The sequence below is a fragment of the Petromyzon marinus genome, chromosome 36, assembly GCF_048934315.1.
Source record: "Petromyzon marinus isolate PM22_M1 ecotype Great Lakes invasive population chromosome 36, UKy_Petmar_22M1.pri1.0, whole genome shotgun sequence".
Classification (NCBI taxonomy): Eukaryota; Metazoa; Chordata; class Hyperoartia; order Petromyzontiformes; family Petromyzontidae; genus Petromyzon; species Petromyzon marinus.
This window is the reverse complement of record NC_133702.1, coordinates 3537834-3554395: the sequence shown is the minus strand read 5'-3', so window position 1 is coordinate 3554395 and position 16562 is coordinate 3537834. Positions and strand designations below refer to the sequence as shown.

Here is a 16562-nt window from a genome sequence, read left to right as displayed (position 1 = left end):
TGAGCATTCGCCGAGTTGGGTGAGCCATAAGATCAGCTCCTGGTTGCAATGTGTCAACATCACCACTGACGAAACAAGGCCGTTAAGACACCATCCCAGCCACATCACCGCTCCATGCACTACGCTGCCATTAATAGGTCGCTAACAAACAAACAAAAAAACTCTGCCAAACGGCCCGCACGGCATTTCTGCACAGTTTTACGCATAAACGATGATCTGCCGCCCAGTCGTATGGTGACATCAGCAGGATTGTGCCCTTGCCCTTGAACTTTTGACCTTTCTTTTGACCCCCCCCCCCCCGCGAGGAGGACAAACAACGTTAACAGTAAGCAGACAGCTCGCTCGCAAAAGCGGCGGAGCAGACGGCTGCGAGTCAACGCGTGCGCAGAGACACACCGATCAGAGTTGTGCAACGTGTCGTGGGACCCCGTTCGGATGTTGCGATAATTTAAAACATGAGCGGTGCACGTTGATCTTGCGAAACGTTTTGTGTGCATGTATGTGTGTTGAACTTATTGCGCACCGTGTGTAGCCAATCGTGTAAATCGGAGGTGCTGGGGTAAGGACAACAAACTAATAAAAAATGAGTTGCCAACCTAGATTATTTAAAAGTGCATAGCTCCAGTGGCTTCCTAATATCGGAAGGAAGAGCGTTCGAAACAGACGCAGAAGCGCATCTGAAAGCGCGCCATGTGGTGACCGTCTTTGTTCGATGGCTAGCCAAAAGCCGCTGCTGCAAGGATGACCACCGGAGTTTGTGTGATGGGTGAAGCGAGATGTCGTGGTTCATTTGTGTGTGGCAGGCAAGTCACTTGTGGCAGGCACGTTTTCTCCTGCACTGCCACACGAGCGTTTTGTTACTTCACGTCCAACTACTGCTGACCTCCGCAGAAAGAAGTTCAACGTGTATGCACGTAGAACTTCTTTCGCACCGTACGTAGCCAACCGTGATAATCGGAGTTGCGGGGGGGCAACAAAAACTAAACACAAAAAGAAGTTTGAACGAAATTCGTTTTTGAATCTCGATAACGTGAGAAGCCTGGACGGGAATGGGTTGGTGTGGAATATCCAATAACTCGCTCGTTGGCGTAGTTAAAACCCTGCGAATATATATGGGGGGGGGGGGGGGGGGGGGCAGGACCTCTCTCCAAGGTACCGTGCCCAACAAGCGAAGGCAGTGGACTGGAAACGCGACAGGCTGGCCCGAACGATTGGGCCCTGTGCCCAGCAGTTGTGGGGGGCGGGGGTTTATTTGGCCGCTCAACTCAACCCTGCCAGCCTCGTGCGCGTGGCAGGGATCGGTGGAGCTGGAATCGGCCAACATCAGCGGCGAGTGGCATCTGAACCAGTGCCGAGTCTACCACTGCCTGTTGCTTTGTCTGCAAACATAAAGCACTGGGGAGACAAAGGTGGCCTTTTGTTCACTGTGCCGGCCGTGATAGGTACTCGCTAACAGCGCCTGCCCCTAGAGTCAATGTGGGCCTTATGGTGGGATCTTTGTCTGTGTGTGTGTCCAGGGGAGTAGGTGCATGAGTGCACATATATTTGCCTTTGCAAGCGTGCATATAAATCCGTGTGTTTATATGAATCGGTGGTATAATGGCTTTCACACTGCACTATGATGTATATAGAGAACGGGTTCTCTAACAGTAGATAAAAATAAAATCAAGTGTCTGTGCCGTGCGGGAGCTACAAACTCTGGTTTTTCAGACTGAGGTGAAACGTGCAGGTGAATGATATGACTACAAAGACAGGGCTTTCTTTCTCCACCAGATGGGAGTGTGCAGTGCATGCAGCTGCCCAGGTAAAATGGCCTGGGCACTGAACACTACTGGGTGCTGAACACTGGTTCACTTTACTTATTTCTTTCGTATGGAAAACCCAAAGCGGAGTTTGTAGGCTGCTCAAACCAAGTGCAGGAGCTGAATAATTAATGCTGTAGTGTGTTACGCACCAACGCGGAGGGCACAACTTTGGTCGTGTGTGATGCTGGACACACCACCCTCCTTGCGTGGCAAGCTGCCGTTAACCGTTTCCCATTCCGGCGATGGACGTGTGGGTCATCAGTTTTTATTCCGATTCCGTTCCGACGTCGTAGGGCATCGGAACAGAGTCGGAACGTCTTCAGATCAGAAGACGTACCGAAGCTCCCACAAGGCCATGCGGGAGGGCGTGTGTGTGGCACAGCTTGGCGCCAGCTATTGTAGAGTGCGGAGGTCGTGTCGCTATAGTTATCTGCGGCGAGTACAATGTCTTTGCAAGCAACGGTGGCGCTATGCCTCTCTAAATAAAATGAACGCTGAGGCGCTTGCGCCTTCCGAGATTCAGCGGTGAACGAGACACCCACCCTGCAACTTGCAGACGTCTCGGAATGGGAATTGGGGTTAACAGGTGTTTGCTAACCGTACACACGATGATTCAGCTCACGCTTGTACGCTACACGTGTTCATGTGTCAGTCTGTGAGCAAAAGCAAAGTCTGCCTCATCGGCAAAGTACGTTTGTTGAAGTGGAAAATTACTGCTTGAATGGCAGCGTGAGTCCAACAAATTAATAGGAATCCACGATGCATAGCAAAACGCGTGTATAAAATGGAAGCGATGCGACTATTGTTACAAGACGTTCTGCTTGTGGAAATATTCTTTTATCTCCCTGCTTTATCATGATAAATAGCCAAGGATACAATTAAGTTTCCAACGTATTGTGTTCACCGTCATAATTGACATCACTATGAACTATGAACTAATAGGTACATTCCAATCGCTGCTAATTAAACGCATCCGGCCAACACAGCCCTCGCACGCACTGCAGGAACTGTTCAGTGTCAAACACAGGGTCGACTGAAGCGCACAGACGAAATTGTTTTAATTCCATTGCGTAGAGTTAGCCGTATTCTTTTTTTAAGTACTAGGTATTTCATGCCTAGATCCACAAATATCACCATTCATATTCCTTGGGTTTTTCGGTAAAGCCACGGAGATAGAAAAAAATGAAATTAATAACAATATCACGACGTTTCGATCTCAACACAAGCAATCGTCTCTTTGGTCACCTGAAGACGATTGCTTGTGTTGTGATCGAAACGTCGTGATATTGTTATTATTTTGATTATTTTTTCTATCTACGTGCCTTTACCGAAAGACCCAACGAATATGAATTCCTGCAGTCACGAAAGCTTAATGTCAAGATTTATTCTCCATTAATTTCTTATGGTGATGTAGAGCAAAAGCATGGAATTTTATATTGGAGATAATTGGACATCCTACTGGACATTTGTGAAAAAGACCTTCATAGCCCATCGGATTCCTCCAGCATGAAAATAATATTCCGATTCTGATTCTGAATTGTGTCAGGAGCAGCGGAGTGGATGTGTCGCCTTGATGATGCCTCCTCCTTCGTATTCGTGAACTGGTCATTGAGTCGTTAGGCGTTCCACGCTCTGTTCCGGTTGACCAGAGTCGCACGCCGGATATGTTGTTCATTTTCCATTTGCGCGTCAAGTATCCGCATCTGCCACGTTTCGTGCAAACGATGCATATACGCATTTGCAAAAAGAGGTGTTTGCTAAAAAAAAAGGAGAGAGTGAAAATCAGCTGAAATAAAACACAAATTTAAATCGCCTTTGCGCGGGCAACTTTCGCGACTCCTGACAATGACACGCAGGGGCCACGTGCAGAGCCCTCGACACAGGACTTCGCCGAAGCAGTGAATTCCGTTCGATTCAAAAGCCATTAGATTGCTCGGGAGTTGTCGGACACTTACGAGTGCTGACACCCCACGAGCCACTTCTGGATTCCGTTGCCTGACGTGCGACTGTACCAGACATTGCAACACACTCGCCTCCACCAATGTGTTTCATATTACGTGAGGGTTATGGCTTAAACGTCAGGATTGTGGCTCCGGTAAGGCACGCACTCCCGTCGTATTGTAAACGCAAGAGCGGGGGACACTTACTCGGCGTTTAACTGGTACCACTGTGATCCTTGAATCTTATTCCAAAGGAATGTGCTTTTTTCTTTCCTTTTAAATGTTGAGCCAAAAGCTTTCAGAGTCTGGCCCGTACTTCTTGTCAGGCTTTTTCCCCCATATAAATGGTAACAATCAAGCGACCTGCGCATGCCCCATCTGCGTGGATGCAAAACGCACGCTGAAGCAAGTGGAAATGTGTAAAGTCGACTTACACAAAACCGACGGGGCCGCATAATAACATTGTAAATATAAGTGCGTCTTTTTTTTATTCTTCTGGTCCTGGTAAGCTAGCGACGACTTGGGAGGAGGGGAAATGTTGTGACCTCCACTTGCCGCACACAACTCTGCGCAATAATGCACACGCACTTGTACTGTTTGATCTCGTTCAAGAAATAGTGAAACTCTGTGCCCTCAAAAGACAGCTCTGTACGTACAGAAAGTGTTCTTGAATGTCTGTGCACATGTGCGCACGTGACTGTGGATGCAAGCCCCATTCTTGCTTTTTTTCCTTCGCATTAAAAAAAAACAGACGCAACGTTTCTTTCTCTTGCTTAAGTTATTTGAACCTTTTGGCGGTCACCCGTGGTACCATAGCACCCCGGCTCTCGCATGATGTCCGTGATGCAGTCGTTTTTAGTCTGTTGGTGGTCGGCGATGCGGCAATCGACTTATCTCGACGAGCTGTACTCACGATGCACCACCACTACGTTGCCTGCGAGTGTTCAGGGTTTCGGCGGAATCGTCCTCGCTGCGTTTCTACATTGTGGAGTGGCACTGATTTCGGATTGATTGGTACCCCAGTCGCGGAATTAAGTAACACCCCTGGAAAAAAAGTGTCCCAGAAATAACATATTTAATTGCCTCGGCCATTTTTTATTATTTGGTACCCCAGGGTACCGCCATAAGGATCATTTACTCTTCTCTGGATTTCATCTCCCAGGAAGGCATTAGATTTAGAATGATATTGAAATGCAGCCGTTTGTTGAGTTATATTTTAAATGTCACTGCTCAGCCTTGTGAGTGTTTAATGAGTGCACAAACTCTGGAAATGTGCTGCAGGATTCGCAAGTGGCTACAATACAGAACATTTACTGAGAGAGCTTACATCGGAAAATCAATAAAATAATATTCAAACAAAGGCATAAAAGACTGCAACATTATTGTAGCTCCTGCAGTTGTATAAACCTTTTGTTTACATATAAAAATTGCTAGGCTCGAGCTCACCTGGTAAATTATCATGCCTTCGAACCCTAGAAAACATGAGTTTAACTTCCAGCCAGGGTCAACTCATTCCATCATCCCTCAGGGGTGAGTAAAGTACCGTAAAAAAGTGGGCAGGGATTGTCCTTTCAACAGTCTGTTCCTATCATGACGGATCTGTTGAGTTGTTTGCTTCTGTCACGTGGATTCCACCAATGACTAAAGACTGCAAATGGACACGGGCACCATCCAATGTTTATTTGTAGCAGGGGAAGACACTTTGAATTTGACTTCAGCTTAAAAATATTTAACAATTTTAAGGTCAGCCAGTGGCTAATGCCATGGCGGCTTGTGAAATCATTATACCTCCGATGGACTTGGTGTGCTAACCCTGCCCACAGAGAGCAACGCGGTGGACTTTTAAGTGACAAGTTCAGCGCAGGACTTTTGAGTGCACTGTACGAGGGTACAATGCAGTGCGCACGGAGCGACACACAGCAACGCAAAGCTTGTCTACGATCTCGGAGCGCTATAATTAAGCAGCACCAAATATACAACAGCGGGTCTTTGGGGAGTCTTGGGTGGCTGCAACACAAAATGATCCAGCAACCCACTTACACCCATTCCACCCTCCTCCCCTGTGCAAAATAAATAAATATACGAAATGGAATTCTCCACCCCTTATATTATTCATGCATGCCAACAGGTGAACCTCGTTTGAAGATCACCTGCGGAATGTACGATTTTTCATCCGGGGGGGGGGGGGTGCGTGGTGTTGGATCATTTATTTGGCCCGCGCGTTGATCTATTGTGTCACCCGCCTCCTGACCAACGATGAAAATAAAGGCCCCGGCTATCGCGTGTCTGGCACCTATGTATATACACTGGCGCTGTGCGTCTTATGCCAGGCACGTGCGGTCACTGCATAAATCAAGCGTGGAATGCGAGCGATCAGAGCGAACTTTACGGGCTCCACGACGTTATGTAATGCGATGTGCTCGAGATGCCCATGCCAGGTATTCTGAACGTAATTTACGGTTTCGATGGAATTGCGTCCGTTGCACATTTATGGCGTAAACCATGCAGCCTTAATGAGGGGCACAGGGTCCCCTAAAGGTTCGGGGCCTCTCTCGCTAATGTGACACCAAAATAGTCGCCCAAAGTAGACGACGCTGTGGGCCACAATGGAAACGTGCGATAAGGCCATGCACCGAAGCACTATATATTCAGATCCAATTACACCGCATTGCCATTTGAATTCCACCGCTGGTGTAGGAGCCATGGTCTATTTAAAGCTCCTGCATATAGACTGTCTTGTCAAAGTGCAGCGCTTGCGTGCAAATGCTTCCCCGCTATCGTACTGTCGGGAAAGTTCTCCAGATGTCTCCTTGGGATGACACTTCGATGGTTGACATGCATGGCTGCCCTCCATTGCTGCCTGCCTGCACTCAGTAAAAGTCAAACTTCACGCATCCCTTACTCACCCACCCCCTTCACCCCCCCCCCCCCCCCTTTGCAACAACATGGGATAGCCCACACCTGTGCGATCACAGCACTGGCTCCTGGGTGACTTGAGAATCTGCCACTTTTTTGTCGGAGTGGAACTGGCAATACAATTCAATTTAATGATTAAACATTGACACCTTTAACATACCTCAATTAAAAAGAGATGTAAAAGTCAATTGTAGGAGTAATACTCCCGATACGATTGGATCATCTGTTTAATTGCAGACGAACATTTTGAAAGAAAAAACACGTAATGGGAGACAGCTGTGGAAATTCTATACAACTGTATACAGCAGACATTGAACTACAGTGGATGAACCATGGCAGGGTGGCTTAGTTGGATAAAGCCTTTTTATTGGTGGCCTGCGCACGAAGCCATGCAAGGTCGTAGGTTCAGCCCCAACACAGACAGGAATGACGGGTGAATTCCCCACGTGCCAGGCTACGCACTGTGTGGTTCAATGGCACTGACCCACTCGTGTGAAAGGGACACGGGATTTGTCATCTCAAGAGATACTGGATTTGGTGAGAATTCGATCGGAAAGAAATCATTTTAATTTGCCGGCGTCGAGGGACAACAGGTGATGCTCCTCCTTGGCGGGGATTAAACTCAAACTAAAAACTGTATTCTTTATACCAGGTAAGACCCGCTGAGCGAAATAGCTCTTTTTCAAAAGTGACCTGGCCACAAATCATAGCCCAATGGAGTGGCTTATCTCGTGGACATTTATGCGCGATGCAACACAGAGCAGATCGTGTGATGGAAATACTGTGCTGCAATAAATCGGAAATCAGATGGGCAGCTGGGCAGACAATATAAAAGTCATGGCATTAGACTACCATTTATCCAAATATTGTACCTAGAATAGATATGATACATAAAAAGCACCTACAACTAAATTTAGGCCAATTGGTAGAAGAAGAAAAAGCATTACTTGTGGAAAATATCTGAAACATTAAATTAAGAACTAACCAAGAAGGCAAAACCAACCAACGAGACTAACTGACCAGCACCAGGCCTAGCGTTAGAATGGTGGCAAAGGAGGGAACGCCACGATGCTATAGTGACAAAATGACCTCATGACCAAAGTGCTAGATGGATTGTTACATCGTAGGACCGTGACAGATGTTGACAGCTTGCAGATGTCTTCATCCAGCAGTGGATTAATAATGGCTGATGATGGTGGTCATCTTAACATTTTGAACCATTCCTCGCCACTCTTTGCTCCACACTTATCATAATTTATTGCATTATTCTGGGTGATGTTTTGGCCAGGTGAAGACTGTGACCTAACAAAGGTTATTATTACTATTTCAGAGGTGCACTTTATAACAGTGTGCTTGCACATGACCACCTATTTCAAAACAAAATCTCCAAATGCACACACACACAAATCTGTCGTCGCATGGCCTTATCTTAATTTAACTGTTGGTAAATTTAAATTTTCTGATTTTAGCCATGAATGTGGAAAGCATTTGGCTAATCCTGTCGATGATGTCATAGGGTATTCTAACATCCATTCGACAGGAAAAGGCACTCGCTAATGATGATACACTGCAGAATTACTACAGGTGGCAGTAGTATCTGAAATCTTGAACATTAATAAAAATGACACAATTATGTTCCGACTAAGTTTCCCAAAAACTGGCTCCACGCCATCTATAAGTACAAAAAAATCCCAACACATTTCTCAGTCACACTGCCTTCAAAGTAAAAAAGTACATTACATATACTCTTTGGTTTTTTCGGTAAAGTCACGTAGGCAAAATAAAACAATAATAAAAAAATAAATGAAAACAACTAAATTAAATCACGACGTTTTGGAGGCAACACAAGCTTCCGTATTCAGGTGGAACAGTCACAACAGAATACCTTCGTGACTTAACCGAAAAAACCAAAGAGTATGAATGCTTGCAGTCACGAAAGCTACAAATCTACATTACATATATTTTTTATGAACTACGTTTTTTTTGGTCCTTTTAACTTGTGCACTACTGCAAACACCCTAAAAAATGTGCACCTACAGTAAGCCTCAACGTCGTGCTGTTAAGTTTCTACGCCACATTTAGTTGACTGTAATTTTAATAATGGCCCTGGCGCGGCTCTGCTGCACAGCGGAGTTTAGGTGTTCGCGGTCATCTCTGTGGCCAAATCGGCTCGGAGCAAGTTGCACGACTCACCAGGCCGGAGCACAGGCTGAGCACGGCCGTGTGTTCGCGCACGCCATTCACGTGCCCCGTGTAGAAACAGTGGCGCAGCCCCTTCCGCTCCGCACCGCCGGCACCGCCGTCTCCACCGCCGCCCAGCCGCAGCACCGTGTATCCCGGTGCCAGAAACGACGAGTCGGCCGTCAGGTCCAGGCGAAAGTCCTTGCCGAAGGCGGCGAGGCGGTAGTGCGCGCGCGGCGCCGGAGGCTCGGGGCTGCGGCGGCGACGGCCGCCGGTGGCCCCGTCGGCATCCGTGGCGGCTGGAGCGATGGCCTCACCCAGGTCGTTGACGCGCACGGGGAAGGTGACCTCGTAGTGGGATCCGGGAAGGTCGCGATGGACGATGCCTGGCAAAGGGGGCGGGGAGAGGGGGGTGCAAGAGATCGTTTCTTTTACGACAATCACCGTCACTGTCATCAGGCAGATGATCAATCCACTGCTGGATGAAAGCCTGCCCCAGGCCGTCGACGTCTCCGTCACCTGCCCAGCACCTGCGCGTGAGATGATTGTGCTGGAAAGAGTTCGAGTTAAGTTGGCTGCCCTGAACCACTGGCTGCGTTGGCCAGAGTGGTTCTTTGCTGATGGTGAAAGGGCCGTGGCCCCAAGATTATTTTAGATGTCGCTCGCCACGAATGTTAGTTAGCCATGGCCGGGAATTGAATGCACATCACCAAGTTCGTAGTGCGGTGCCGTTCACCACCTCGCCGCTACGCCACTGCTCTACCCGTATATAAATGCACGTTTGCACATTAATCGACACGCTTACCATAACCATCGTCGGTTCCCCTGCTACAACGACCACTTGGCAGGTGCTCATAGTCGTCAGTGTCCCAAAGTCAACGATGAAAATTGCTCATTCCGATGGTAGCAGGCAGTCTCTCCACAGCGTGTCCACTGCGAACTCTTTAGAAATCGGCACTATTTTTTATCGCCCCATGGTGGGCGTAGAGGGATGAGATGTGAAGTGAACTTCATGATGAAGGAGAAGAACCTCTCTACTATTGAAAACTAATTCTGAAAGTAACGTTATCTGACTAAATTATTTCGGGGATTTTTCTTCCCACTGGATACACCGCAAATAACAATGTACGCTTGAGAAAGTCTGCGCAAGATATGTGAAAGTTACTTACGAATGACAAATAGGGTGTACAATTTCCCAAAATGCGTGCTTTTGCACCGCAATGCTTAAAGACGAAGACCGTGGTTACTGTAATAATATCATCTTGATTGTTGTTTTATTTGACCTAAAAAAAATTTTTTAAACGGTATCTATGATACCACTAATGCACGCAAACAAGGAATACCAAGAAAAAAAACGCTGGACGCCTCATTAAACTTGCAGACATTTGACCCCAATCCAAATAATTTTCAGCAGCACTCAGTGTCTGCCAACGGGGAATGGAAACCCTCACCCGGTTTCGGTGGCTCTACAGAAATTGGGACGCCACTATTATTATGAGGGCCTGACGAAAACAAGACAAGGGAAACGCATTTGTCAATTCCTCTGTGAGACTTTTATCTTTGAAGCTGCACTCCCCCCATAAAAGCACACGTGGTTATGCGTGAGGGCAGTCGGACAGACGTCCATTCACAAGTTAACTTTTACCAATTGAATCAGCGTCAGCAACGTTAAATAAATGCATGTATGTTGAACTTCTTTCGCATCATACGTAGCCAACCGTGCTAATGGATTTCGCTTTCAAAGGTTTCCTGCACTGGTTAGGCAGGTTGGCCCTTCAATCATCAACCAGTATTTGTTAATTTTACCCATTTCCCAGAAAGAAGGGCTTTAATGCTGTTTAGTACCAACAGCTCAAAAGAATGCTGCATTGGTGTAATTGTGAGGACTCTAGAATTACAATCCAGAGGTCACTGGTTTGTTTTGATCTCCCGGCTTGGCAGGTTAAAACCAATGGCCAAGTATTTAAAATCTTGCCGAGTCTGTCTACCCGGCAGTATAAATGGATTTGCCGCCGTTATTGGAAAGGCAGGTTGTGCGCGGTCGGGTAAAGTGTGGGTGCTCCCACCTCTTCACCGTCACCGTGTACATGAACAGCTCAAAATCACACTAACTCAAGTCCATGATGCAATGTATCGTGCTATAACATACGTGTCTCTTTCAGCAGGAGAACACCTAAATGCCCATTTTGAGACATGTAGTGTGCTTATCCAGATTCTCAAGACTGCTTTTCAAGAGGGTTCTGGATTGGGAATGTTTGGCCAAGTGATGTTTTTTTTTTTTATGAGTGCCTGTAGGAGGAAACCACAGTAACTGGAGAAAACCCACACACACACACACGACGGGATGAACACTCAAAGGTCGAGACAGATGGGGGTCACGAACCCACTTTCTGTACTGCCATACCCTGAGCACCTCGCACACAGAGGCTGTGGGAGTCTTGCATACCTTTGTTATCCACACACCCTTGCATCCCAAGGGCTGGATTACAGGCACGCACCGCTACGCACAAGCGCCATAGATATGATCCGGCATAGTGTCCAGATTATACTATGGCCTTCATTTGAATATGAATGCGCACAGGTTAAATCGCATTCCTTACAAATGCTCTCACGTGAAATAAACATTACCGCACACGACATTCACGGCCACGGCTCACATCAGTGGCGAGCGATATCTGACTCGTTCCTGGACCCCAACCACCTTCATCAACCCGCACTGACCGGCGTGGTGAAGTATGGTCAAACGACCTCTGTGACTGACAGGACAGGGCAGGCTTTGATCCACCACCGGATTGCCAAGGGTAAAATATAAAGGAGCAGCTCCGAAACAACTTGCTAATGCCACTGCTGGCAGAAGGGCATCCAATAGAGGGAGCACCAGAGAGTCCCACCCCCTCACCCCCTGAAGATAGTATCTTGACGTACTCTTCCACGCTCGCCACGCTACCTGAACATGATTAATCATAAGGCACGACGTGGGCTCATACGCACGCACGACGCTGAGTCACGCCACGTAAGAGCCCTTGTTAATGTATATATCCCAGTTAACTCACCGAATCATTGGTAAAATAAACACGGAATTCAGAAACAACTCTGGGAAAAGAGAGGAAAAAAAAACCTTCAACCTCCATGTGCAGCATGGCCCCGAGCCATAACACTTGAAAAGGGCCTGATCTTGTCAGACGTCAGAGTGTGTGAGTGTGTGGCCCTGGTCGTTTAGAAAATAAGCAGGTTGGCTGCAGGAAGTGGTGCATGTTGTTCAACACAAGACACAGCGTGGTGCTGCTGCTGCTGCTGTGTTAAGGCTGGGCTACAAGTGCTGTCGTCCTACAGGGTGGCCCATGGTTTAGTTTACCAAGAGAAGAGACACACACACACGTAATTGTTTTGCTAATAAATAGTAATATTACTTTCAGCCCACCAGGTATATATGTAATGTTGACCTTCATGTTAAGGGGGGATGCTGCTGCGGTGTAACGAACGCTGGACTTGCAATCCAGAGGTCATCGCTTGGATTCCATCTCCCGGATCGGCAGAAAATGTTACATTTTTCTAACCTCCCACCTCCCCCCCCGCCCGAGTTTGGCCACCCAGAAGCACAAATGAGCACACCACAGTTAGTCGATGAGGCAGGTCGTGTGTGGTGGGTTAAAGTGTGGGTACTCACACCTTTTCTAAGGCCACAGTTACCCTCGAGAGGACCTTCCTAGGGCTCCTTCTGGAAGAGGAGTTTCTGTGCTGCAGTGGAATGAGCAAACGATTACAGGGCTGCTTCTTGTTTGCAATAAAGATGCTGGGACACCAGTCCAGATCCTGGCAGTGTTAATATCAGTGTCCTCACTGTAAACGTCACTTCAAGAGTATAAACAACCAGAAGAACATGTAAATAATGCGCTGGTATTATTTTCCTGTGGGTGTTGGGGCAACTACATTAAACATTTGTGCATCCGTTACAGATTATATATTAAAAAGTGAACCCAGCAATGGTAACAATGACCCTATGGTAACAATGACCCTACGATTCAAATCAATGGCAACAATGACCCCATGGTAACAATGACCCAATGAGTCAAATCAATGGTAACATTGACCCCATAATTCAAATCAATGGTAACATTGACCCCATAATTCAAATCAATGGTAACATTGACCCTATGATTCAAATCAATGGTAACAATGACCCTTTGTAACGATTACCCTATAGTAACAATTACCCTATGATTCAAATCAGGAACATATATAAAATGTCCCCATCAATCTCTCGTGGTGCTATGGAGAGAATGGCCCCTGCCAAGGTAATATGGAATTTCCCACGACGGGCTTTGGATAAACTTTGACTTGACAATAGTGTGAGCCGAATGTAGCAGCGAGAATACAGGGTGACTTTCAAGTCTCTCTCCTGCTTCTTTTGTTCTCTCTCTCTCTCAGGTCCCGTCACTTCCTCTCCGTGAGCTCAGAGCTGAGCAAGAAATTGCTGAGCAAGGATTTAGAATAATGGACGTGCGTATCCCTGTACACCTTTGTGTGCGTGATCCCCCCCCCCCACACCACCACCCACCTATGAAAGTAACTTTTACATTGATCCCCCGAGGTGGATACAATGTATGGCTATAGCCCCTGGTCCAGGACACGAAGACCACGCGTTTAAAGGGCCGTGACAGCTTGCGATGCTTATTTACTTCGAACAGAAAAAAACCCACGACCGTGATTTGGGAGCATTCATCTCCACTTACCTGCAAAGGTCCCCAAAAATGAAACCCTTGCTATACGGCTCCCAAGAGGTGACGACATTTAATGTCATTATCTGATTGCTAAAACTCTAGGGAGTAGAGCGGTGGCGCAAGTGGTTAGCACACAGAGGTGTGGAGTTTGCCATCTGAGTTGGACTCCGGAGCATAGCTGACACCACTTGTGGGTGGAATTTTAACCCGACCAGCACCACCCCCTCACCAACCCGCACTGACCAGCGTGGTGAAGCGTGATTAACCGGCTCAGCATCCAGTGGCAGATTGTGAAAAGGGTCGAGTTGTTTCATACAAATATACAGCCTACTTCAAATGAACTTTCATCCGACCACAAATGCTTGCAAACGAGCCAATAGCAGTAGTACGGCCAATGGGTATCTGCCAAGGCAATTCAGTCTTTGCTAAGACTCTTCTATTAGCTGTATGAGTGAGTAGACAGTCATGGATGACAGTACACAATTACCAGGTTTAAAACATGAATAGAGTAAACTTGTTAGTCAATGGGATTGTTTATTCATTCGTTGACAGAATAAAATATCCCACGAGTTCCAGCCGGTTATTTATCCTGTTAGCAGACAACGCAGTACAACAATCTGAATACACTCGACACAGAGGGCGCAGCCAAACGCGAGGCTGTGCCCGGAGCACATTGTTACGATGGATGATCGCAGTGGCAATCGCAACTCTACCATAAGCGAGCAGCAATCCTGGGTGGCAAATAGCAGCAGCAGCGGCGGCGGCAAGCGGCAGGGCATGGGGTGACCCCACATCGACACCGCCGCTCGCTTTCATTCGCCAATGAGAAGCGCTGGCGCGATCGATCGTACGCCGAACATCACGCACGCAGCATCCGCCCGGTCAAACGAGCCGACCGGTCAGCCGCCGGCCGGTCAGCTTGCCGGTCATGCCGGGCGGCCACGATTCGAGCACGATAAGCGAACGGAGCGAGGGGAATGCCCTGGGGTGGTGGTAGGGGTGGGGGGGTTGTGTAGCGCGCCCGGGTGTCGACAGGAGGAGTACGAGGAGGGGTACTCACGTTCGGCAGAGGCTGCAACGCGGTGCATTTGACCCGGCAGAGTAGGAGGCAGCAGCAGCAGCAGCCACAAGTGCGACAGTATTCCAATACTGCTGAAGGCAGAAGGCATGGCTAACCACATCCAGCCCAGCAAGCCAGCCAGCCAGTACTGTTCGTAGCCCGGGTGCAAAAGCAGAGGGGGTTTCTCTCTCTCTCTCCCGCTTCCTAAAATTAAGGCGAGAGAGAGAGCGGTGGGGGGGGGTCTCCCTCGACTCTCAGCAGCGAAGCAGCCAAGTCCTCGAGACGGACACCGTACAGCAGGGGCACGTATTCAGAGACTCGCGTATGCACGCATATTTATACATCCAATCAAAGTGAGCGGTAACTTGAGTGGACGTCAGCGCGGCTGGGGTGTCGCTTGATTCATTCATCCGTGGCACGTTGTGCAGGGGACTGCGTGAAGTTACAGCGCGTGCAAGTAGCAACTTTCAGACTCCTCTCCTATCAAACTCGCGTCTGCGCTCCAGCCGCTCTTCCTCTCTCAACTCGCTGCCTCGCTCTCTCCCGCTCCTCTCTGGCAGCGAGCTACATTTCTATGACAAGCTCGCCCTAACCGCTTGCCTGTGGGGGTTGGGTGGTGTAAAGGGTGGGGTACGAGAGTGTGTGTGGTTGGTAGGAGGGGTGGGTGGGTTTACAGATTGGGTGGGTGGGCTGTTGAGAGAAGGAACCATTGGCAGTTCTTGTGTGTGAATGCGCGTGCGTGCGTGCGTGTCTCTGTGTGTGTGTGTGCGTTGCGTGATCTCGCTAACAGCACTTGCCCCAACAGTCTGTTGAAGTTTATACGGGGGATCTTTGTCTTTGATGTCGGAAACAGTGATGCACAGCGGTGGTTGTTAGCACGCTGCACTAAGATCCAAAGCAACGTGGGTTCGAATCCTCGTCCATACACATCAGTGGCACGTGCTGTGCGAGCCTTGTGTTGGGCCTCCCCTAGGTTTACTGAGTCTTAAATGAGTGCAGTATGTGTAGATCGCCACTGGGGAAACAAAGGTGGCAGGGCGTGGTGCTGGTTCCACCACCGCTTGTATGTGTTTGGTGGCAGCTTCTGTCCCCAATAGTTTACAGGCTTAAATGGGCCATCTAAATTCTTTGCAGGAAGAGCAAAGCATGCGTTCGTGTGATTGTGTGACCATCCACTGTATACCTATGTGTGTAGACGCAAGTGCGTTAAATATACCGTACAAGAAACAAATCGAAACATTACGACCATTAGATGTTAAAAAGGTGTCGTGATGAAGTGCCAGTCTTGTTTGCCATGGCATGCATTCGGGTTCCGGTTGTGTACGTGAGAGATACAAATAATAATCGCATACAATTTTCAGGAGAGCGGCTTAAAAGGCACGGATGACGCTAGAATACCTTTACATGACAACATCCCATTGTTAAAAACTTATGACCCTCCACCCCTCCTGTGTATGGATGAATTCCTGCGGGCATGTTTGTGGAGTTTGGAGAGTTTCTTCCTTAACGCACACTGCAGATACATTACAACATGACAGCACACACATATATAGACTACAACAGCCGCCGTTCGCTCTCAAGTTGCGGTGACATGACCACGGTGCTTGTGCCAAGCTAGGTGCACCTTGAGGCCACGTGAAGTGTGGAAGGCTCGCTGACAGGTCACGCCACAAAGCCAGGTACCATGGCTTGGCCGACTTGGGAAGACTGACAGATGCACTATCTGTGCTGCATTTCATCCGTCCCGCTAATACACCCACACGTATATATATACTAATCTCAAAAAGCTACCGCTGAGCTCAAACAGAAAAAGATATTTAATATGAATCCAAAGCCAAGTCCGAAACTCTTTTCAAGCACGTGTACATACAGTACCTTGAACAGTCTAGTGTGCGTGTGGTGTATCTGTCAGTCATCTCAGTCAACCCATGGCACTTGG

The 16562-nt window shown here is 48.0% G+C and overlaps 1 protein-coding gene across 1 annotated transcript in view; it reads right to left on the bottom strand.

The window, feature by feature from the left end:
* LOC116949400 (A disintegrin and metalloproteinase with thrombospondin motifs 20-like) overlaps window positions 1–15263 on the bottom strand; it is a 165099-nt gene extending 149836 nt beyond the window's left edge. The window contains exons 1-2 of the mRNA XM_032966683.2: window positions 14624–15263; window positions 8855–9228 (exon numbers count right to left, since the gene is read on the bottom strand). Coding sequence (XP_032822574.2) covers window positions 8855–9228; window positions 14624–14744 — 495 coding nt within the window. The 5' untranslated portion in view covers window positions 14745–15263. The remainder of the gene's footprint in view (window positions 1–8854; window positions 9229–14623) is intronic.
* Between the last annotated feature and the right edge of the window lie 1299 nt (window positions 15264–16562).